At 35.8% G+C, this 24,891-nt stretch overlaps 1 protein-coding gene across 1 annotated transcript; it reads right to left on the reverse strand.

The window, feature by feature from the left end:
- Positions 1-771: 771 nt before the first annotated feature.
- On the reverse strand, positions 772-19,290 carry C1H11orf58 (chromosome 1 C11orf58 homolog). Its single transcript, XM_066365223.1, has 5 exons — positions 19,076-19,290; positions 14,205-14,288; positions 11,295-11,355; positions 9,583-9,692; positions 772-2,860 (listed from the first exon to the last, which is right to left on the reverse strand). The coding sequence occupies exons 1-5, from the start codon at positions 19,136-19,138 to the stop codon at positions 2,624-2,626; spliced, it is 555 nt and encodes a 184-aa protein (XP_066221320.1). The 5' UTR covers positions 19,139-19,290; the 3' UTR covers positions 772-2,623.
- Positions 19,291-24,891: the final 5,601 nt, after the last annotated feature.

Consider the following 24,891-nt stretch of genomic DNA (forward strand, 5'->3'; position numbering starts at 1 on the left):
TACCAGGCAAGATTATCATTCAGAATTGAAGGGGAGAGAAAGTGTTTCCCAGAAAAAGAATACTGCCATTTGTGCCATGGATAGACTTACAGGATGTTAAGTGAAATAAGACAGAGAAACACAATACCACATGATTTCAATTATATGATAAATTAAAAAAAATCAAATGACAAAATAAAAAAACCCCAGACTCATAGGAACAAAAACCCTTCTGACTGCCAGAGCTGACTGAAGGGATAGATTAAAAAAGGCAAGAGTAATGGTCAATAAGAGTGATAACTTTTTACTGTGACAGATAGTTTCAAGAATTTAGTGTAGTGTTAACTATTTAACATATATAAATGTTGAATCACCATGTTGTACATCTAAAATAATATTATATGCCAACTATACTTTAATAAAATTTTTTCTAAGGAAGAATTAGATCATTGGTATAGGCAACACTTGAGAAGAATATTTCAGGTAAAAAAATTACTGATAGGGAAAAGTTGCCATTACAATGAATAGTGTATTTTTTTTAATAAGGGTATCAAGATGGCATGGAATCTGTCTTCCTTTAGTGTCTCCCTCCCCAATGTGATAAGGAAAACAACCCAATGTTCATGCTTAAAAGACAGCCACGTTTAATGTGGTGCTGGGACACGAGGCCACATGGACCAACAGACTTGAATTTATTCCAACCCTGAATTATGTTAATGTATACTAATATATGAATTAATTGGAATGAGAATTTTTCTATCTGGAGATGAAGAAAAATGGTCTTCCAGTGTAGTTATTTTTGGAGGCTTTTCTATTTACACATAAGATCAAGGACTTAAAAACAACTCAGCATCTGAACAATAAACTGATAAAAATACGTTTAAAAACATAACACACGCCTCTCCCTCTTCTAGTTAAACACGAATGTCTCCACTTTCTACTTGAATTAGTTATACTACGCAATCCTACAGACTATCTAAAAACCAGTGGCCAAAGTGAAATTTGTTGAATAAAGCCCAACTTGTTTAAACCAAATTTTGTTAAATGTCATATATCTTGTATACTACCCACTTTGTACTTAACTATAGGGTGGGGCAAAAGTAGGTTTACAGTTGTGACTAAGTGAAAGTTTATTATTTTATTATTTATTGTATTACTTCCCATACAAACAACTGTAAACCTACTTTTTCCCTACCCTATATATTGGATAGCTCCTATTATAAAACAAAGTGAGAATTAAGGGAAAAAAGATAAATGTTGGGGTCTAATATGAAAAATGTTTTAGGATAGATTGCATAAACCAGAAATCACCTGTCCTAATCACTACACTCCTCTTAACACATTCTAAATTTCATAATGACATACCAATAATTTAAAAATCCCAACACATCAAACACATATTTAATTATCTAGATGTATAATACACTGCTCACAAAAATTAGGGGATATTTTATCGCTTCATATGAAGCACTATCCCCTAATTTTTGTAAGCAGTATAATTTAGAATACAGGTCTGATTCAAGCCAAGAAACATTACTATTTTGGACCCAATTACTCAAAGTTCATTGACTAGCCCATAATGCAGTTTGTATAAAACTGATGTACAATCAACCACATAACAGCAGTTAGATGATTCTAATCTTACTCTAACAGAACTATCAATTAAATCTGAAAGCAATATTACTTCTTAGGAAATAGACAATCAAGATAACAGCATTGGGATAAAATGAAGAAAATGTTTCAGCTTTTTGTTCAGTAAGCCTGTTCCTCAATTTTAGATAATGAGGATAAAGGTATCACAACCAAATATGGGAAACTGCTTTCTCTTTATTTAGGCCTTAGGAAGAAAATTAACTTTGGTCACATATTAGCTAAAACAAAAACAAAAACCAAACCAAACAAAAACAAGAAATGCTTTTACATATTCCTAGAGAGGACCAAATGATCAGAAAAATAATTTCTTCTGTATAACTTTGCCAAATATTATCAAAGAATCTAACATGGAATATAATTCAAATTATATAAAGATTGCTTGGGATCATAGCATTCCAAATGTATGACAGTTATAACTTCATCCTAACAGGTATGACAAGTATTTGCTCTCATCTTGCTTTGGTCCAAAAGAGTAGGGCTGAATCAGTAAGAGTAAACTACTTTAACTGTCTGCCAAAATTAATTTAGATTGTTACTGGCAGCAGAAATATCCATGATGAATAGTTCTACTATAACAAAGTATAATAAAATTTTTTTTCCTGAACTCATAACAGTACAGATAAACTTTTTATATGAGAAAAATATGAAGACAGAAAAAAATCAGCTACCACGAACAAAAACTAATGTCTCCTCTATAACTACCGGAAGCGGTAAAAAAGGTGAGATTAGAGGTTTGATGATGCTAAGTGAAAGGAACTTGAGTATTGTATTTATTTCTTATTTTATACAACTCTTACTCTTTACAAAAATGATTTTTAGTCATGCCCATAAAAGTGTAACCCATGGCATCTGAAAGCAAACACTCTTTGTAATTACTTAAAAGGGCCTTTTTAAAAATTATAATACAAAGGTCTGTGCTCTATAAGCAGTCCTCCACTGTGCATTATAACAATAAGGCTTACTTTTAATACAAAGACTAAGTGTTTGGGAGTTATGAACCACTGGATTTAACAAACATCATTTTATAGTTGCTTTTTGCATCTTTTTTGTTTTTGGGATCCTCCACTTCATCTGGGTGCTCAGTAGCCTGGAGTTCTTCAGCAGATTCCTCTTTCTCTGACTCGGAATCACTTTCAGAGTCATCTGGACTTTCAGGATCAGGTGAATCATCATCATCATCATCATCATCATCTCCAGCCACATCACCTTCTCCATCATGATCTTCTACCTGAAAACACCAATCAATACAACCATGAAGTACAAGACTGGAAAAATACATTTCCTAACCATTAAGTTAACAGTTTAAAGACTACTATGATCACAGGTTGCCAAAGGCAGAACTGAGGACTCAAGTATCTCCATGTGTCTTATATACTGGGACATGAATAGGATGTTGTTCTAAGAAAAGGCTTTTAAGACCATTCAGCTGTGTGTCCACCCTCAACCCTGCTTGAAAATGTGAGATAATTAAAAAAAATAATAATAATAAGGCAAGTTAACATCTGGTACTTGAATGTTGTTCATGCCTATTTAAGATGTGCCCTAGTAGAGAGAAACACACACATGGGGCAAAATAATAATGACAAAAATAAAAGTGGGGGTGAGGCAGGGTAAAACATGTAGTGATGTACTCAAACTGAAGTGACCGTCAACTTAAAATAAGACTGCTATAAACATAGCTTAGTATATGTGAAGTACATGGTAACCAAAAGCCTGCAAAAGATATACAAAAAATAAACAAGGAATCCAAACATAACACTATATAAAATCATCACTCTATAACAATAGAAAGCAAGAGAAAACAAGAAAATAGAAACAGAGAAAAACAAAAACAGTCAGAAAAAGATAAAATGGCAGTTAACTAAATACCTATCAATAATTACTTTAAATATAAATGGCCTAAATGCTTTAATCAAAAAACAAAAGGTGGCTGAGTAAATAAAAAACAAGACCAATCCATATGCTGCCTACAAGAACCCATTTCAGATCAAGTAAAGGAATCGAAAAAGATATGTAATGGAAATGGAAAAAAATAAAAGATAGGGTAGCAATACTTAGACCAAATAGACTTTAAAAGAAAGGCTGTATAGCCTGACCAGGCGGTGGTGCAGTGAAGAGGACATCAAACTGGGACGTGGAGGACCCAGGTTCGAAACCCCGAGGTCGCCAGCTTGAGTGCTGGCTCCCCTGGTTTGAGCAAGGCTCATCAGCTTGAGCCCAAGGTTACTGGCTTGAGCAAGGAGACACTTGGTCTGCTGTAGCCCCCGGGTCAAGGCACATATAAGAAAGCAATCAATGAACAACTAAGGTGCCTCAACGAAGATGCTTCTCATCTCTCTCCATTCCTGTCTATCCCTATCTGTCCCTCTCTCTGTCTCTGTCACAAAAAAATTAATAAAATAAAATACAGACTTTATCAAGAAGAAAAGAAGGGCATTTCATAATGATAAAGAAATCAATCGAACAAGAGGATATAACACCTGTAAACAACTATATACCTAACATAGGAGAACCTAAATATATAAAGCAATTATTGACAAATAATAAAGGGAAAGACTGACAGTAAGACAACAGTAGGGAACTTTAACACCCCACTGACACCGTTGGATAGAAAATCAACTAGGAAATAATGGCTTCAAATGACACATTAAATTACATGGACTGATTGATACTCCTTAGAGTGTTTCACCCAAAAGCAGCAGAATATACATTCTTTTCAAGTGCACATGGAATATTTCCCAGGACTGACCACATGTTAAGCCACAAAACAAGTCACAATAATTTTTTTTTTAATGTGTAAGTATTTTTATTTATTTATTTATTTTTAACAGAGACAGAGAGAAGGATACATAGGAACAGACAGGAATGGAGAGAGATGAGAAGCATTAGTTTTTCGTGGCCACACCTTAGTTGTTCATTGATTGCTTTCTCATATGTGCCTTGACCGCGGGCCTTCAGCAGACTGAGTAACCCCTTGCTCAAGCCAGCAACCTTGGGTCCAAGCTGGTGAGCTTTTGCTCAAACCAGATGAGCCCACGCTTAAGCTGGCAACCTTGGGGTCTCGAACCTGGGTCCTTCCGCATCCCAGTCCGACACTCTATCCACTGTGCCACCACCTGGTCAGGCCAAGTCACAATAAATTTAAGATGGCTAAAATCTTATCAAGCATCTCCAAACACCAGGATATGAAATTAGAAATTACACGAAGAAAATAAAAAAACATAAACACATGGAGGCTAAACAACATGCTACTAAACAATGAATGGGTTAACAATGAAATCAGGAATTCAAAAGTTATTTAAAGACAAATAAAACTGAAAACATGACCCAAAAATCTATGGGACACAGCCAAGTAGTCTAGGAGGGAATTTCATAGCAATACAGGTCTACTTCAAGAGACAAGAAAAGCTCAAACAATCTAACCTTACACCCAAAGGAACCAGAAAAAGAACAAAGCCCAAAGTGAGTGGAGGAAGGAAATAAGAAAGATCAGAGTGGGAAAAAAAAGTCTTAATAGAAAAAAAAAAATTAAAGCCAAGAGCTGCTTTCTCTGAAAAGATAAACGTAGATACAAAAACTGATAACAGATTAATTACTAGTAATGAAACAGAATCAGTAATCAAAAAACTCTCAACAAACGAAAGTCCAGGACCAGACAGCTTCAGAGGTGAGTGCTACAAAACATTCTAAGAAAAATTAATATATATTCTTCTCAAATTGTTCCAAAAAAACTGAAAAGAAAAGTTCCCAAACTTATTTTATGATACCAGCATTACCCTGATACCAAAACCAGAGACACTATAAAAGTAGAAAATTACACACCAATATTCCTGATGAACATGGACACAAAAATCGTCAACAAAATATTAGCAAACCTAATTCAGCAATACATTCAAAAGATCATATACCACTGTCAAGTAGGATTTATTCCAGGGATTCAATGTTGGTTCAATTACTGAAAATCAATTAATGTGATACACTAGATAAACAAAATGAAAAATAAAAAATTATATGTTATCAATAATGCAGAAAAAGCATTTGACAAAATCTAACAACCATTTATGATAAAAACTCTTAGCAACATGGGGAAAGATAAGATAATAAAGACTATCTATGACCGTGATGGCGAACCTTTTTATAAAAAACGCCCACTTTTGCAGTGCTGGTCAACCTGGTCCCTCCTGCCCACTAGTGGGCAGTTCCAGCTTTCATGGTGGGTAGTAGTGGAGCAACCAAACCGCGTTGCGATTGGCCCACCATGAAAGCTGGAACGCCCACTAGTGGGCAGGAGGGACCAGGTTGACCAGCACTGCAAAAGTGGGCAGTTTTTATAAAAAGGTTCGCCATCACGGGTCTATGACATACTCATAGCTAACATCATACTCAACGCTGAAAAGTGGAAGCTTTTCCTTTAAGAACAAGAGGAAGACAAGGATGTCTACTCTCATCAGTTTTATTTGACATAGTTTTGGAAATACTAGCCACAGCAATCAAACAAGAAAAAGATATAAAATTTCTATCCAAAACGGAAAGGAAGTAAAACTCGCATTATTTAAAGATTACATACTATATAGAGAGAACCCTAAAAACTCCACCAAAAATAAAAAACCCTATCAGAATAAATGAATTCAGCAAAGTAGCAGGATACAAAATTAATATTCAGAAATCAGTTCCACTTTTATACACCATTAATGAACTATTAGAAAAATAAAACAAGAAAACAAACCCATTTACAACTGTATCAAAAAGAATACCTAAAAATAAATTTAATGAAGGATGTACATAACCTGTGCTTAGAAAACACTAAGACATTGCTAAAAGAAACTGAAGACACAAATAAATGGAAGGCTATACCATGCTCATAGATTGGAAGAATTAACACCATTAAATGTCCACACTACCCAAAACAATCTGGATTCTTTCAATTCCCTCAGAAAACACCAATGATATTTTTACAGAATTAAAACAAGTAATTCTAAAATTACATAAAACCACAAAAGACCCTGCATGGCCAAAGCATATCAATATCAAGACAGAAAAACAAAGTTAGAGTATCAAGCTACCTAGCAACAGCAATCGAAATACAGTGTGTCTGTAAAGTCATGGTGCATTTTTGACCGGTCACAGGAAAGCTACAAAAGACGATAGAAATGTGAAATCTGCACCAAATAAAAGGAAAACCCTCCCAGTTTCTGTAGGTGATGTGGCAGCATGTGCGCATGCGCAGATGACATAACACCGTGTATACCAGGGGTCCCCAAACTTTTTACACAGGGGGCCAGTTCACTGTCCCTCAGACCGTTGGAGGGCTGGACTATAAAAAAACTATGAACAAATCCCTATGCACACTGCACATATCTTATTTTAAAGTAAACAAACAAAACGGGAACAAATACAATACTTAAAATAAAGGACAAGTAAATTTAAATCAACAAACTGACCAGTATTTCAATGGAAACTATGGGTCTGCTTTTGGCTAATGAGATGGTCAATGTGCTCCTCTCACTGACCACCAACGAAAGAGGTGCCCCTTCCGGAAGTGCAGCGGGGCCGAATAAATGGCCTCAGGGGGCCACATGCGGCCCGCCGGCTGTAATTTGGGGACCCCTGGTGTGTACAGTGGAGCAGCCCACAGCCATACCAGTCGAGATGTGGACGATACAGAGGAAATTTCAGTATGTTCTCTGGCTTGCTAAATTTGAATCTGTGACCAAAGTGCAATGTGAATATCGGCATGTTTATAATGAAGCGCCACCACACAGGAATAACATTACTCGGTGGGATAAGCAGTTGAAGGAAACCGGCAGTTTGGTGGAGAAACCCTGTTCTGGTAGGCCATCAGTCAGTGACGAGTCTGTAGAGGCTATACGGGATAGCTACCTAAGGAGCCCTAAAAAATCGGTGCGTGAGCCCACATCAAACTGCACTGAATAGGTATGAAACTGGGAGAGTTTTCCTTTTATTTATTGCAGATTTCACATTTCCATCGTCTTTTGTTGCTTTTCTGTGACCGGTCAAAAGTGCACCATGACTTTACGGACACACTGTATATAGCATGGTACTGGCATAAAAGCAGACACATCCAAGGAACAGAGTAGGTTCCAGAAATAAACCCACAGCTGTGTGGTCAGTTAATCTATGAGAAAGGAGGCGGGAATATACAATGAAGCAAAGATAGTCTCTTTAAGAAATGGTGCTGGGAAAATGGAACAGAACATAAAAAACAATGAAAGCAGAGCACTTTCTTACACCACATACAAAAACAAACTCAAAATGGATTTAAGACTTACATATAAGGCCTGAAACCATAAAAGAAAACATAAGCAGTTGTCTCTTTGACATCACTCGAAGCAATATGCTTTTAGATATCTCTCCTCAGGCAAGGGAAAAAGAAGACATACAAATGGGATTTTATCAAACTAAAATAGTTTTTGCACAGAAAAGAAAACCACCAACAAAATAACCTACTGAATAAAAGATATTCATTCACCGATGATACATCCAATAAGAGGTTAATACCCAAAATATACTGCTCACAAAAATTAGAGGATATTTCAAAATGAATATGAAGCAATAAGAAAAAGAAGCATTTGATTTCTTTTTATTAAATAAGAACATCAGAAAAGCAAACGACAAGTCAAAGAAAGTTGTTCAAATATGCAATTGAGATGCAAAACCAACTTTTATGTCATCGGTGAAAATTCACCATACAAAAGGTTAAAAGTACTGAATTATCTGCATGTTCCCAGATCCCCTAATTTTTGTGAGCAGTTTATATAAGGAACTCATACAACACCAAAAAACCAAACATCTGATTAAAAAATGGGCAGAGGACCTGGACAAATGTATATCTAAAGAAGAATTCAGATGTCCAAAAGACATCAAAAGATGTTCAGCATTACTTACCATCAAGGAAATATAAATTAAAATAACAATGAGATAGATCCCCTTACATCTTTCAGAATTGCTATTGTCAGTAAGTCAATAAAGAACAAGTGTTGGTAGGATGTAGAAAAAGGGAACCCCATTCACTGCTGGTGGGTGACAAACTGGTGCAGCCTCTATGGAAAACTGTATAAAGATTCCTCAAATAATTAAAAATAGAACTATTATATGACCCAGCAATTCCAATTCTGGGCATTTATCTGAAGAAATCCAAATCATTAACTTGAAAAGATATATATGTACCCCACCTGTATTTTTCACTGCAGCATTATTTATAGTAGCCAAGATATGTAAGCAACCTAGGTATCCAACAATAGATAAATGAATAAAGCAGATGTGGTTCACAGACACAGTGGAATATTACTCAGTCATAAAAAATGAAAATCTTGCCATTTGCCAAACATGGAAGAACCTAGAAGGTATTATGCTGAGTGAAATAAGCCAGACAGAGAAAGATAAAGACCATATGATCCATATGTGGAATCTAAAAACAAATAAGTGAATAAACAAAAAAGAAATAAACTTATAACAGAGAACAAACTGATGGTTGCCAGATAGGAGGGGATTTGGGAGGATGGGCATAAAACATAAAAGGGATTAAGAAGTACAAATTACCCATTATAAAAATAGTCATGGGTAGAGCATAGGGAATACAGTCAATAATACTGTAATTACTATGTATGGTGCCAGATGGGTAATACACTTACTGTGATCACTTCATAATGTATATAACTGTCTGATCACTATGCTGTACACTTGTAACTAGTATGTCAACTATAAATGAAAAAAAAAGTGCCCCAGTGATGATATAAGCAGAATTTAGATAAGATGGTATCAGAAAACTTACTTATAAATATCTCAAAAATATCTTTTCATTATCTACAAAGAGCTGGTTGGGCACATAAAAATATTTTAAGTACCTGTAAAAGTTATGTCAAATTAAAAATTGATTATAAAAAAAGAAAACTGATTCTTTTCCCATTTAATAAAAATGTTAATTATTACCTCACTGAAGCCAAGTCCACAATGCCGTCGATATCTTCCTGACAATTTACTGTCCATACTTTGCTGATATTGAGACTCCAGTTCTTCATTAATTTTCTTATCTTCTTCCCCTGCAGGTCCAGTGTACTTTGGTTATGTTTCAGTCAAATTAATAAAAATATATGATTACACAACAAAACCCGTAATAAAGATGCTATTATAATCAGGGCTGATTTCTCAAACTGTGACTATTTTTACAATTAATTTTGTAGAGGAGTTTCTATACCATAAGACATAATTGACATAAAATAATTGGAATGTGTATTTATTATTTCTTTAATAACCAACCCTGTGACCTACAAAAGTGTTTATAAAAGAGAAAGAGCTTATATTTACATGTGATAATTCACATCTGACACGAGTCTCAGAAAGAAGTGCTTGAAGTTCAGGTATTATAAATGTTAACTGCTAAGAACTCTAGCTATTACAGTTCATTTATAGTGTAATAACTGGTCTTCTGAAAGTTTTCTTCTAGTCATAAAAAAACCTCGCAACAAAATCTTCTGTATTTGAACAGAAATAATGAAGACATGAAATTCTGTCAGAGAAAGGTTAAATAAAATGACCTTGTAATGGCTCTCCTTTAAGCCTTTCTTTACATACAGTTTACTGAAGCACCATAAAGTTTTTATCATGCAACATTTGATATGTATTTTCACATATATACTATTTATTATATGTAGTTATGAAGCAGAAAACAATCACCTATGAATTTACCACGCAAGAACTAGATGTTACAATACAACTGAAACTTGCTGTGCATACCATTTTCATTTGTAAATACAAGAGGAATTTCACATTTTAATCAAATGTTGGTGCTTTGCACTATTGTTATTCATAAAGTCCCAAGTTTTAAAAAGCAGTTAAATATGCTTTCATTCTGTAACGCTCAGTGACTCTTTGAGCCTTTTAGAGCAATGCAATTCAATTTGAAATTGTTTAACATCAGAAATATAGCAGACTTTAATTTCTAAAATGTGCAACATATTTTAGATCAGTATAGTTATTTTAAATTATTTAATTAAAAATTTTGATAAATATACCAAGATCATTGTGCCCTGTTATTATAGTATTAATATCCACAATCAGGGTCAATCCTAAAAAAGTGAAAACTTCACTTTTCAGCAGACTAACTTCAAACCCAAATCCATTTTCAGTTCTTATTTAAAAAAGCTTTTCCCTACACTTTTTTTTAAAGTTAATTTCTTCAGGCTTTGCAATGATTTTGTTCTTCAAATGTTTTAGCACAAAACAGTGAATAAACTATAAACCAGTATAAAATGCCAATTATAACACTATATGCTATGTAATTTATAAAGTAAAAAATTATATAAATTCAATATATACTATAGTTGTCAAGGTGAAGCATAAAACCTCACTACAATTAAAATATATGATGTGAATTAGTAAAAGTCAAGACAGAGAAGGGTCAGTTTCTTGATTAGAATATCAAACTGATGTATACTCCCAAATCAATTAGTATATACCAAATTAGTATATACTAATTGTTACATGATATATGTAACATGTTTATTTATACTACACATTTTCCAATTCTAACATTTTAACTATCAACACAATTATACACAGAAGTTAGAATATCCCAAAATACAAACAAACATTCCATATTCCAAATTTAATAGTTCCACTTTAATTACATTTTAGTTTCTTACCTGTCCGGAAGTGAGATGTTGATTTGTGATCTCCTATAACAAGACGACCAGTATGTTCTTTCTATAAGGAGGCAGAAAATGTATTAGAATTTGAGACTACTAATTTAACATAATTACTGAGTGTCTACTATATGCCCAACACTATTCCAGTTTTCTGCAATATAGTGCAGAAAAAAACATTAAATTAAGATCTCTGTCTTTATGGAATTTATCTTCTAGCAATGGTAGAGACAGAGAAAGGAAACAAAGTAAGTAAATTATAGTATGTTAGAAGGTAGTAAATGCCATTGAAACATATACAAATAAACACAGGGTAGAAGACAGGGATAGAATATATAAAGATCAAGCTGAAATTTTAAATGGGAAGGATAACTAAAACAATTAAGTCAATCTAAACATTTTCTTTCCTAAAAAGGCCAGTTATATAATTGCTTTAACTTTCCCATTTTTTCCCCCCTGATGTGCCAGACATATCTCATGGAGAAAAAGCACATAAAACTATTTAGCTAGCTAAAAATGAAATAATAATAAACTTATAATGGACAAAGTGATAGATCCTTAAAATATAAAAAATGAAAGCCATCTTACATATTACTTAAATAGCTAGAGCTCTTTAGTATTTAACTACAATGAACACCCAATCTCAAACTGTCAAAAAGAACACAGTTTAAAACAATCGAGTTCTATAAAACATAAACGATTCAAAGTTACCAAATGTACTTTCAATTTATCAGTTCCTATCCACTGTATATGGTTCATATTCAGTTTCATAAGGTAAATAAATTGTTCACTAAAACAAAGAGACTTTGCAAAGCAGTACTGATCACCTGTGAAATCTATAGCAAATAACAAATCTTTCTATTGTGAAAGGATGACACATTCTCCATACCCAAAGATACCACTGAAAGCTTCAAGCATTAATGCTTATTGTCCTACATGCCGTTAACACATAAGCAAATCAATGATTCAATATGCTGCTTCTTTAGATTGCAGAAGATACCTCACTGACAAGATCTGAATATATAATGCCATCAAATTATTCTAACATGATAGTACTATACTGGTCTATTTATACTTTCTCAGCTAGTTCCCTCTGTGACCAATAAAATACTTATGGTAAATGGCTAGGATTAGGAATATACTTTGTGGGCACAAGCCAGAACAAATCAAACTAGCATATATAAAAGATCAAAGATATAATCTTTGCTAGCAAAGAATTTAATATATGCTAAAAACCCATTTACTGGTAGCCAAATTTCTTTTTAATTGTTCAATCTGTTCCCTCCAATTTTATTGGTATAATTATTGGTAGCTAAATGTCACACATTTTATGTTAGGGTGTTCTTCATAAGTGCTTGAAGAGTTTTCACTCTACTAGGTTGAGCAGGCCCCCTTAACTATTAACTACTTTATGTATCTTTAGCAAATCATTATTGGCATGAAACCTAGGTGAACTTCAAACTACTTTCTATGACAAATGACAATTTATGGAAAATCTGGATTAATGAGATAAACAAATCCCTCCTTTACATAGGTCTCCATATTTTACATGATCTCTCCCTATTCTCAACTGCAGTCTGGCAAACTCCTCATCCTTTCAGATTCAGATCAACTGTATAGCTAAGCAGAGTTAATTACCTTGTCTGTTGATTCCACAGCACTGTGTGTATAGCTCTTTCATAAAAATTGTAATTCTAGGCCCTGGCCGGTTGGCTCAGTGGTAGAGCGTTGGCCTGGCGTGCAGGAGTCCAGGGTTCGATTCCCGACCAGGGCACACAGGAGAGGTGCCCATCTGCTTCTCCCCCTCTCCCCCTCTCCTTTCTCTCTGTCTCTCTCTTCCCTTCCCGCAGCCAAGGCTCCATTGGAGCAAAAGTTGGCCCAGGCACTGAGGATGGCTCTGTGGCCTCTGCCTTAGGCGCTGGAATGGCTCTGATTGCAGCGGAGCAACGGCCCAGATGGGCAGAGCATCGCCCCCTGGTGGGCATGCCGGGTGGATCCCGGTTGGGCACATGTGGGAGTCTGTCTGACTGCCTCCCCGTTTCCAACTTCAGGGAAAAAAAAAAAATCTAATTCTATATTGTTATTATCTGATTTACTCCATTACATAATGGCTCCAAACATGTGTTATTAATCTGTGATGCCTCCACTCCAGGACTTAGTACAATAGCTAGTACATACAGTGGTAAATAATTGTTAATAAAACTAAAATGCACAAATACATTTCCATATTAGTTACAAAAACCAAAAGCAGAATCTCATTTTAAGGACCTTAAAAGACAAAAAATCTTTTCCTATTTCTTTTACATTAGATTTGTAGGAAGGCTACTGAGAAACTGTCACACAAATAAATTTACTTGCTTATAAAAAATAAATATCCAAAATCACTGTATTTGTTTGTAAAAATGAACTGCAAGGAACAAGAGTTTTTCCAATAGGTGATATTTTCCTGGTACCTGTATTTTATATCTTCTATTATGTTAACCAAATAAAGAGATTTCACAAAAATATACTGAACATTTTAAAAATCAGGGATAAAGGTTATTCCCTTGTTTACTGCTTCAAGGGATGGAAGGAGCTATAAAATATGAAAGACCAACTAATTGGTCTGTCCAGAAATACCTTGTATCAAATCATCAGTCTCACAAATGGTAAATCATAAAATTTAACATCTTCTTTCTTCCATTGGAATCTCCTCAAACAAAGGTTTTTTCTACATAGCCTTTAAACCTACTGCTTGGAGGCAATGAGAATCCTAAGAAAGTTTGGTCAGCTACAATACATTTCCCAAAGCCTAAAATAATCATGCAGAACAGGGAAAAGGAATCCCAGTGTATTCAGTCCTCACTTAACATACAAATAAGGACTTTATTTTCACAGAAAAGATAAAAACACATACTGTCTGATGCTTACCTTTCCTGCGCCCATAAGTCTCAAGAATTTTTGTTTTCTTTCTTCATTACCTAAGTCTGCTGCCTCCCAATTGCTAGATCCAAGCTGGAAAAAAAAATTAGCCAATTAATTTTTTTGTGTAATAATAAATATTAAAATATTTAAAGTCTACCAGTAATTTTTCCCATCAGTTTTAACTATAAACAGGGCTTAATCTTAGGAAATTAAGCAGATGTATCCTATTTGAATTAAAGTATACAGCCATCCCCAACTTACAGTGGTTCAACTTTAGATTCCTTTTGTTACCTCCAGGAAGAAGCTTTTAGGTCTTTTGCAGCCAGAGTACTTAGTTCTCAAAAGTTTTGTTTCTATCAGAATCATCTGGAGGGCTTGTTAGAACACCCCAGGGTTTTCAGTTTCAGTAGGTCTGAGGTGAGGCTCATGGATTTCATTTCTAACAAATTCCTAAGTGATGCTGCTGCTGTTCACGTGTACAACCACATGTTGAGACCTACTGCCACAGAGCCTTATAGGGTCCTAGAGCACCGAGTGCTTCGAACCCAGAAGGCTACCAAAGTTGTTAGTTCAAGTTAGTGATGTTCTAAAGGACAGTTTAACATCAGTCTACTGGACTCGATTTTAGTTTTCCAGTTTCTTTTTGAGCAGTTCTAGTTTCTGTAAAAACTGATACGTTATGGTTTCATTCTTTGAGGTCTTCCAAAGAACAAAAAGAAAATCTACTTATTTTTTAAAAAAGAACAGAACAACCTATTTTATCTTATAATTATCAAATGGATCATATCAATATCAAATATTAAAACTTTTTATAAATTTAAGAAATACTGTGGAATCCTAAAGGTATTTCCCCCTATATCTTGAAACAAATAAAGAATTACTTCCTTTTAATTTCCAGCTATGCTAAAAACAACTAAAATGATAAAAAAATAGAAAAACAGTAGAGGAGTTTCCTCATTGTGTAGTCCAAAGTATTGTATCATCTTTCAAGAAAACATCATCCTTTGTTGATTGCTTCTAGCTTTCTTTGAACAAAGTTGATAATTCACTATAGTATGTCAATAAAAAATTGAAAAGTGACATAAGGTATTTCACAGTAATTAGACAAGTAATTAGGTCAGTGCAAAATGACAAGTGATGGCAAAATTATTTGCATATGCAAAAATCTTAAGACTGAGTCTTTGATGAAATACTAGATAACTTTTCTTCAACTCTGAAATCAATGAGACAAAGACAGACAAAAGACAAAAAAGAAATATAACATTCTCATTCAAAGAGTCACTCAACAAGAAGGAATTGAATCTTGCAATATTTTGCAATAGCCTGCATCATCCTTTCTAAAAAGGTATGTGACTGTTTCATCTCATCTTTTATAATATTTGTACATCAAAGCTTACTTGATATGACTTTTAAGTGGATAAATGATGAAGGCAGGTGTGTACAAAGGTGACTTGGAGGAATGTCAAAATGAAAACATTCATTAGACTGATCATCCTAATTGAGTTTGTAATCTAAAAATGAAAATGCTTCACAATTATAAAGCAAGGATGACAACCCCTTTTCAACACAAAATTATGAGCAATCAAATGTTTTTTAAAAGTTCAGGTAGTATATATTTTGATGATGCAAATGTAAGAATGAGAATAACTTTATAATCTAAAATCTATTAGAAATAGATTTAAAATCTGAAATTGTTATGTTCCAGTTTCACAATGACAACTGATAAGTAGTTAGTTACCTGTATTCAGAGGATGCTAATCATTTTGGGTATGTGTATCATGAAAATGTGGAATACAAGTTTGGTTTGCTATGGTTAAATTCATATTAGAATTTCTAATGAAGGTGATTTTCATTATCCTTTTATTCCTATTTCTGAAAATTATTCATAAAAAAAGACTAATAGAATTTAAAATAAATGATGGCCATTTCTCCTGGGCATATGAGAGTTAAAACTACTAGTACTACACTGGACAACCACTTATGGCTCTTGTGCCTTCCTTTTGATTGGGGCTTATATACTCCCATGATTTTGGCTACTTAAGTTCCAAATTTCTGCTTCTTTCCATCTGACAGCTCATCTTTTCACAGACCAGTTAGTTTTTAAATAGTTTTGGCTCAATATAGTTAAAAAATAAATAAATAAAACCCAAAGAACTAGTGAAGCTGAAGTTTTGATTCTACTAAATTATTTGGTCTCTGGGAACCTAGACCTGGCATTTAACTTCTTACTTTTAATTCTTTATTAATAGAGAGGCTTCTTTAAAAGACTCTCTTAAGAATAACAAGACCTAAAAATTGCATAGCATTTTACAACTTCAATTGCTTTCACTATACTCTCTCAAGAGTCCATTTAATAAATAAGGACACTGATGCAGAGAGGATAAGCTAAGGGACTAGCTGCCATTCTTTAGCCTAAAGTCCTCTGCTCTTTCCACATCACACTGGACATGATCAAATGAGAAAGAATATGTTGAAGTAGTTTATGAACTACAGTTATTAAAATATACAGAATTAGGTTAAAAGCAATTATCTAAAAACCAAAACTTTCACAAGTCTCTATTAAAAGACCAAATGTCTTCCATGTCTTTACATAAATAACCTTATCCTTTACAATTCATAATCCTAATTTTTCTTTTCAGTCATGAAGTCCTTCCGGTTCTTCCTTTCAAAGGCCTCAGGATACATAGCAAGTACCCTGCCCAAGTACTACATTCTGAAAAGTACATGGGTGCCTGATACATCCTTAGAGGTCTGTCACTAGTGACTAAAATTAACCTCCCTCTCCTCCTTCTCCCTAAAAGACAGCTTTCATTTCTTCACTCCAATCAAACCAATGAAACCATTTTAAAGCCGTCTATATACTATAGAACTGCATTCAATTTACCTCAAATAATACCATAGTAACTCTTAGAATTTAATAACCTTGTCAGCATTTTCCTAGAGTTGGAGCCTGTGATTTAATATTCACTTTTAATATTTTAAAAAATGTTTTGTAATCTCCACACATGCATGTGAGGTCAGCAGGCAAAAAAACTTCAATAATCTTCTCCATTCACTGCATGGAAACAATCGACCAACTACATACTTTATTAGTTGATTTTCGACAGTTTTGATATATATTTAAAAACATTTAAAAATGTTTTACATATATTAAAGTATTTTTTAAAAACAGGTACTTAAAAGGAAACTCCCAATTACCAGCAAAAATAAAATTCACATAGAAAGAAACTGACTTGAAAATCACTAAAAGGACAGGTTACTTTATTGCACTATAAAATTAGCAACATAATCAATTTTAGGGAGGTGTGTGAAGGTGCCAGGTCCAGATTTGATTTGCAACTATAACCATTGCTTTCAAAGAGAATGCTTATAGGACTGGAAAAGGTCTTAAAGGTCATCTAGTTTAAACTGATCCCACCAGAAGCTGTAGAGACTTAATTACTTAAATCCCATTAGCTTTGAGTTAAATTACTTAATATTATCAAGAGTTTTCTGTCAAAAGAAGTATGTCTCCCAGTCTAGTGAAACAGTTGCCTAACATTCCAGCAATCAAGTCAGTTATCAATATCAGGAGGGAAAACAATGCACTACTTTTAAAATGGTACCGAGGTTACTCAAAAGCCTAGATAAATTACTGACTATTCTGGACCTAACTGTATTAACAAGACCTAAATGCAAGCTGTAGGAAGAAACAGAGGGCATGAATAAATCTCACTATCATAACTATTCAGCCTCAAATCTTTACTGATTACTAATCTTTCTGCAAAGCTATAAGAGCCTTGCTATTCTGGACCTAACCCTTTCATATACCCCCAGAGTGGTGTATCTTAACCATCATCTCACTTGCTATAAATGATGCACTAGTAGTATTCAATGAACCTTTTATGGTTCACAAAGATATATGAAAGGCACTGAACTGCACTACAGAATATAAAGCGGTGTCTATATGTTCAGAAGTTGACAGTGTTTTACACAATAACAGAAAGAAAACTAGATGTTGTCCCTTCACCATCCTTAAAGATGACCTAGTATGCTCCTCTCCCAAATTTCGCCATCAACGTTCCTATGGTATTTACCCATCCAAAGAAGGACCTACTTTTACATTTAATGGTTACTGCAGTCTCCATGACAATGCACTAGATGCTAGGACAAATATGCAGAATGGCCTAGGATAAGCACATACATACTTCTTCATCTTTGAATTTCCAACACCTGGCATAACAGTAAATATTTAATGTGCTACTTTAAGGAATGGTTTGCTATTTAAACTGACATGCTGGTGGATGGGGGTGGGGAGAAAAGGGGAGGACAAGAAAGGGAGAAGGCGAGAGGGAGGTACTTGACATCAAAACGGGTTTCTAGGTCTCAAAGTCTTAGACCTCATCACCTCGCACCAGTAAATTGCTCCCCTGGTACAATTCTTCCGTTCAATACTGTTCTGGGTTTACTCTTAACAGCACAATTAAAAAAAAAGAAATCTCTCCGGAAAATTTGCCCAAATTGCACAAACATCCTGACACTGTCACAGGAGCATTTTTAGCCTAAAACAGAGTCTTGCCGTCTCTATCCTGAGAAGAGAGGCCTGACCAAGGGGCTTCATCAGCCTCCATAGAGGCAAATGTGATCCCTTGACTTCGCTTTTTCACGTCTCAACAATACAGGATTTCCTTCCACGATCCCTCTTCCTACGCAGCTCTCTGGATCTTAGTGGGTGGCCCTCTCCAAACCTTCCAACACTAATTAAGGAAAGGAAACATTTCCCCTGCATCTCCTTTTCGAGCCACCTCAGGAGCTTCCTCCTTCTATACCCACCCTTCCCGGCCTACACAACCTTTAAGTAGGCCTCAACCCTCATCCACTCCGCCATTGTTATTTACATCGTCGTCTGGGGAAGCTGAACGTTTCACCCCGTGCGGATGGGACTCCCTGGCAGCACTCATCGTTGCGGGGACCCGACGGCAAATGCCAAACTGTCTCGCTGTTTTCCTCAGCCGCGACGCCAGCAGCCTGCAACCTGCCACTGGAACAAGAAGCGACACTCCAGAACGCAGAGCCCCTCGGGCCTTCTCCGCCACAATCGTCACGCCGCAGCTGCACGCCACCCCCGAGGCACCCTGGGAGTTGTAGTTTTGCGTTTGGCTCCATACCTGCCTGAACAAAAGACAAAGAAGGTTGGCGAAACTACAATTCCCAGGAAGCCCGGCGGCGCACCTCGCGCCGTGTGGCGGGAGTGTCCTTTAAGGCTCCGCCTTCTCCGGCTGGTGAAGGGAGCTTTCCCGCGAGTGGGTATGGCGGTGAGGGTCGTAGCAAGTCTTCTCTGTCACAAAAAGAGGCTTACCCTAGGTTTTCGCTTTTCACTGTGAGGTGACGCACCATTAACAGATGTGTCCGTTGTAGTTAAGCACCTAGGTTTAAATGTAACGTTTGAGGCTTACTGAGTCCTCAGGAGGAACCCCGTCCCAAGACAAAAACCTTTAAAAAAAATATGGCTTCTACCGGTTCCACCCTGCTGTTATTGCTCGTGGAGATTTCTAGATGACCGGCGGTGCAGTTTTCTAGAGGATTCTGATGATTATTTTACTGCTTTCTTTTTCTCACTGAAATGGGTCTAATATGGTGTTGTACCAGTTTATTGGCTCTTACTGAAACTAGGGCCCGTCCACCTGAGGGAATTTTGGAAGCTTTCCACATGGCTTTGTGTGAAGTGGGAGTGACCCTATCGGACCTGCTAGCATGTAGGCATCCAACTTTTGGTTCCTTCAGGTGAAGCCACTCCTCTCTACCAGAAAGCCTTGTATCTTTTTTTTTTTCCTTTTAAAAAATAATACTGCCCTGGTCGGTGGCTCAGTTGGTAGAGTGTCCACCTGGAGTATGGACTTCCCTGTCAGGGCACCCAGCAGAAGCGACCATTTGCTTCTCCCTCCCCTATCCCTTCTCTTCTTTTTCCTCTTAGTGGCTCAGAGCTAGCCTGGGAGCTAGACTGCCCAGGGGCACTGAAGAGAGCTCCTGCTGGTCCTAGTACTCAGGTGCTAAAAATAGCTGGGTACTCTGGCATCTTCTCAGAGGAGGTTACTAGTGGGTGGATCCTGCTTGGGGTGTATGTGGGAGTCTGCCTCACTATCTCCCCTTCTCTCACTTAAAAATTGTTTTAAAAAATATTTACCTTTTTTTAATTGAGGTGACATTCACATAAAGTTAACCATTTTCAAGCATACAATTAAGTGACGTTTAGTACATTCACAGTGTTATACAACCATTACCTCGATCTAGTTCTAAGACATCACCCTAAAAGGAAACATGGCACCCATTAAACAGCCCTCCCATATTCTCTCTCCAGGCACCACTGATCTCCTGAACCTCTGTCTCTAAAGGTTTTTCTTTAGATACTGGAGATTTATTCACGCAGATTCAAACTATCTGAATTTTAATGAGGTTTGAACCTGGCTGCCTTCAACCCTAACATTCTGTCAAGATTCTTGTCCTTACTTGTTTTGCAACTTTCTGACCTTGATCAAAACTTTTATTTTTTTTAAAGAAAAAATCAGTAAGTGGGAACAGTACAGATATAGTGTGCATTTTGATACTGAAAGTAGCCTGTAAAACTGCTGCATGATGAGCCCCTAAACTCAGTAATTGCTCTACCTTGACTGCCTTTGTAGAAATAGTGTTACTTCCTAGAGTTCAATCACTGACCATTTATGGAACTGTGACCAGTGGAATATAGTTCTTTATGCAGTCATATATCCAAAATCTGCTCCTTTATTTTGGAAGCAAAGGGATAACAGTAATAGGATAATATAAAAAATTAGCTCAGGGTCATTTTTATAACCAAGCAAGGTCACCTTAATTAGTTCTGTGAAAATAAATTAAGGAGAAGGATAAACCCATGAGGAGAAAAAAGTATTTTTTGGAAGTGCTCTATTGCTCTTTACTATGAGTTAAAACATTTTACCTACTAAACATGATTCTACAAATGTTCTATAAATATAATTACAATGAAATTGCAGTTACAGAATTCCCTAGAAAGGACTACAGTGCTCCAAAGGATTCGACAAACTATTAGTATATACAATTTAGAACCCAGCTTTATTGCCAGTAAACAAATAGGATGCTTGAATAGGTAATGTAGATTGCTAGAAGATTTCTGCAATGAAAAGGACAATCAGTAAGGCCAGTAGTTACTAACTAGGTTTTTTTTTTGTATGTGTGTGTGTGTGTGTGTGTGTGTGTGTGTGTGTCTGTGTCAGGGACAGAGAGAGATGAGAAGGATCAATTGTTCGTTGGGGCACCTTAGTTGTTCATTGATTGCTATCTCATCTGTGCCTTGACTGGGAGGCTCCAGCAGAGCGAATGACCTCTTGCTCAAGCCAGCGACCTTGGGTTCAAAATGGTAAGCTTGCACTCAGGTTGTATGAGCCCACTCTCAAGATAGAGATCTTGGGGTTTCAAACCTGGGTCCTCTGAGTCCTAGTCCAATGCTCTATCCACTGTACCACCACCTGGTCAGGTGTTACTAATTAGTTTTAACTTTAGTAAAAATCTAGAAAAGTTTAATGAACTGGCACCCTGTCTTTTATTTCTTCACCAGAAATGTTGGCACCTGTAATGCTACATCTTCAAATTACCATTAAACAAGAGCACAGCCAAAAAGTAACATAGGAGATAAAGACTGGATCGTTTAATCAGAGTTTACTCGGTTTCATATACAGAAGACTATGGGTAAGGGTGAAATTATATAGTGTAATAGAATTGCATATATGAAGTAGAAACTCGGTAATACTCTTCCTTGTTTTGTCAACACAAGAAGACACTCTGTACTGTCTGGAACTCTGAAATAACTTCTTTAGGATAGGAACTGTTCCATCTTTATTTTTTGTTCCTTTATCTTCTAGCACAGGACCTGACATGAAGTAGTCAATAAGTGTTTTTTAAATTAATATAGGAAGTATAAAATAATATAACAGAGTAGTATTTCATATTAGGTTCAGAAACTCAGCAATGTCCTTTCTTGGGTAATAAATACAAGGAGAGGAGACTATGTTGCTAATAGAACTTTGAAATACTTTCCTGAGAGTGGATACCATTCCCTCCTCATTTTTTATATACCCAGTGCTCAGCATGTAATAGGCATTTGTGTCTGTTGAGTCCATATATTGATTCCCTCAACCAATGGTAGTCATAGCTGAGCATGGTTAACAAACCTAAAGAAGAAATAAAAGCTCTGATGAATATCCTCTGTAGAAAAAACCTGCTATTGAGACAAAAAAAATTCTTGGAGCCATAATTATAACTATTATTTGTTTAATATCCACTATGTACTATACCAGGGGTCTCCAAACTTTTTACACAGGGGGCCAGTTCACTGTCCCTCAGACCGTTGGAGAGCCGGACTATAAAAAAACTATGAACAAATCCCTATGCACACTACACATATCTTATTTTAAAGTAAAAAAACAAAATGGGAACGAATACAATATTTAAAATAGAGAACAAGTAAATTTAAATCAACAAACTGACCAGTATTTCAATGGGAACTATGTTCCTCTCACTGACCACCAATGAAAGAGGTGCCCCTTCTGGGTGTGCGGTGGCCGCCGGATAAATGGCCTCAGGGGGCCGCATGCGGCCTGCGGGCTGTAGTTTGGGGACCCCTGTACTATACACTCTGGTAGGTGCTTTTTATAATTGATCTCAAAACTTCACATTAATTTGCAAGACTTTTTATTACATATAATGAAGTTTAAGAAAATTTTCTAGATTTTTACTAAAGTTAAAACTAGTTAGTAACACCTGACTAGCCCATAATCATAGAGCTAATGAGTGAGTAACTAAGCTGGGTTTCATTCCTTAAGTCTGTCCAACTACAAAAACCCATGCGCTTTCCACTGTGCCAATAAAATGCAACATTCATATAGAATGCTTAGTATGTGACAGGCAGTGTGCTTAATTTGAGGAAAACCAGAATAAATAATGTGTAATCCCTTACCTCAAGGAGTTTACAGTGGTCAGACATGTAAAAGAGCTGGTCTTGGAAAAGAAAAGATAAAAAGAACACTTAAGGATAGAATGAGAAAGAAGAGCCTGAGATTAAAAGATAGATGTGGAAGCAGAACAAGGAAAGTTAAGTGTCACTGACGTTAAAAGGAAATAAAGAATGCATTGTTCAACTGTGAGAGATTAAGAGATGAAATTTACCTTGAAGCTCATTTAAAGGCATAATATAAAGGGAACTGTAGGGCCTAAAAACAAGGTGTAAAAAAAATAAATTTTTGTGGTTGATGATGGTCAATGATGAGAAAGTGAATTTTCATTCTTTCTATTGGCTGTGCAGTTATGCCTCTGTGCTACTGTGGTTTTAAATGTGGTGACATAAATATTGGCTTAACTGTTTTACAAATACCTGGAAACTCAAAACAATAAAGAATGAAATATGTATTTGCTTACAGAATTGCTTCAGTAAAATTGTTGATGCATATCTTCTAATCTGGTCATAAGGTCTATATATACATAAAGCAACAATATTGGAATATTTTAATATTCCAAGAGAACTTAGGAGTTTAAGTCAATGGGTGATATTCTGGTTTTTTTAAGGGAAAATTGTAATTATTGTGTTTTTTTTCTCTCTTACATTACTTTGTTGTTCTTGCCAATTATAAAAGTAATATGTCGATATGAGGCTGGCTAAATAATGGTAAATTCATACAGTGGACTACCACCTATCCATTAAAAAGAAAGAGGAGGCCCTGGCCAGTGTCTCAAGTGGATAGAACATTGGCCCAGTGTATGGATGTCCAGGGTTTGATTCCCAGTCAGGACATACAGGAGAAGCGACCATCTGCTTCTACCCCCCTCTCTCTTACCTTTCTCTCCCACCACCCCTCCTGCAGCCAGGGGCTTGATTGGTTTACGTGTGGCCCTAGGCACTGAGGATGACTCTGCTGAAGTGCATCAGTCTCAGGCACTGAAATTACCTCAATGCTCAAGCATCAACCCTAGATAAGGTTGCCAGGTAGATTCCAGTTGGGGTGCATGTAGGAGTCTGCCTCATTATTTCCCCTCCTCTCACCTAAAAAAAGTAAAATAAAAAAGAAAGAAAGAGGAAGAGTGACAGAGGAGGATTGGGGGGCTGGGTGAGAAAGGTAAAGGGATTAAATAATACAAATTGGTAGTTACAGAATAGCCACAGAGATGTACATTGTGGAGTAAGAAATATAGTCAATAATATCAAGATAAATATGTGTGAGTCCAGGTGGGTACTTGAGGCAGCAGAGAGACCACCCTGTAAAGTAAAAAATTTTCAAATCACTTTGCTGTAGATCTGTAACTAATACAGAATTAATATTGCAGGTAAACTCTAATTGAATAATTTAAAGAAACTAACAAAAAAGAGGAAGCTCTGATATGGGAGTCTCCAAGATACACTGTTAAATAAAAAAATCAAAGTGTAGCACTATGTGTAGTTTACATTGTATTTGTATTAAGGAAACAAAAAAGAATCATTATATATGCATAAAATATTTTCACAAAAATACCCAAGAAATTGATAAATATTTGCAGACTCCATGCTTTGAGTAGTGAGGGCTGGGGGGCTGAGGGGCACAGGAGGCAGGGGGACTTTTCACTCTACTTTTTGTATCTGTTGAATTTAAAATTATCTGACTGTATTAACCTATACAAAAAAATTAACCAAAAA

This window comes from Saccopteryx leptura, chromosome 1, assembly GCF_036850995.1.
Source record: "Saccopteryx leptura isolate mSacLep1 chromosome 1, mSacLep1_pri_phased_curated, whole genome shotgun sequence".
NCBI lineage: Eukaryota > Metazoa > Chordata > Mammalia > Chiroptera > Emballonuridae > Saccopteryx > Saccopteryx leptura.

Excerpts from the sequence above, each read along its gene's own strand:
- C1H11orf58 (XM_066365223.1), bottom strand. The coding sequence starts at position 19,138 with ATGAGTGCTGCCAGGGAGTCCCATCCGCACGGGGTGAAACGTTCAGCT. Across the intron at positions 11,356-14,204 it reads GACTTATGGGCGCAGGAAAG|AAAGAACATACTGGTCGTCT; the intron begins GTAAGCATCAGA and ends GCCTCCTTATAG. Across the intron at positions 9,693-11,294 it reads AACATCTCACTTCCGGACAG|GGGAAGAAGATAAGAAAATT; the intron begins GTAAGAAACTAA and ends CTGGACCTGCAG.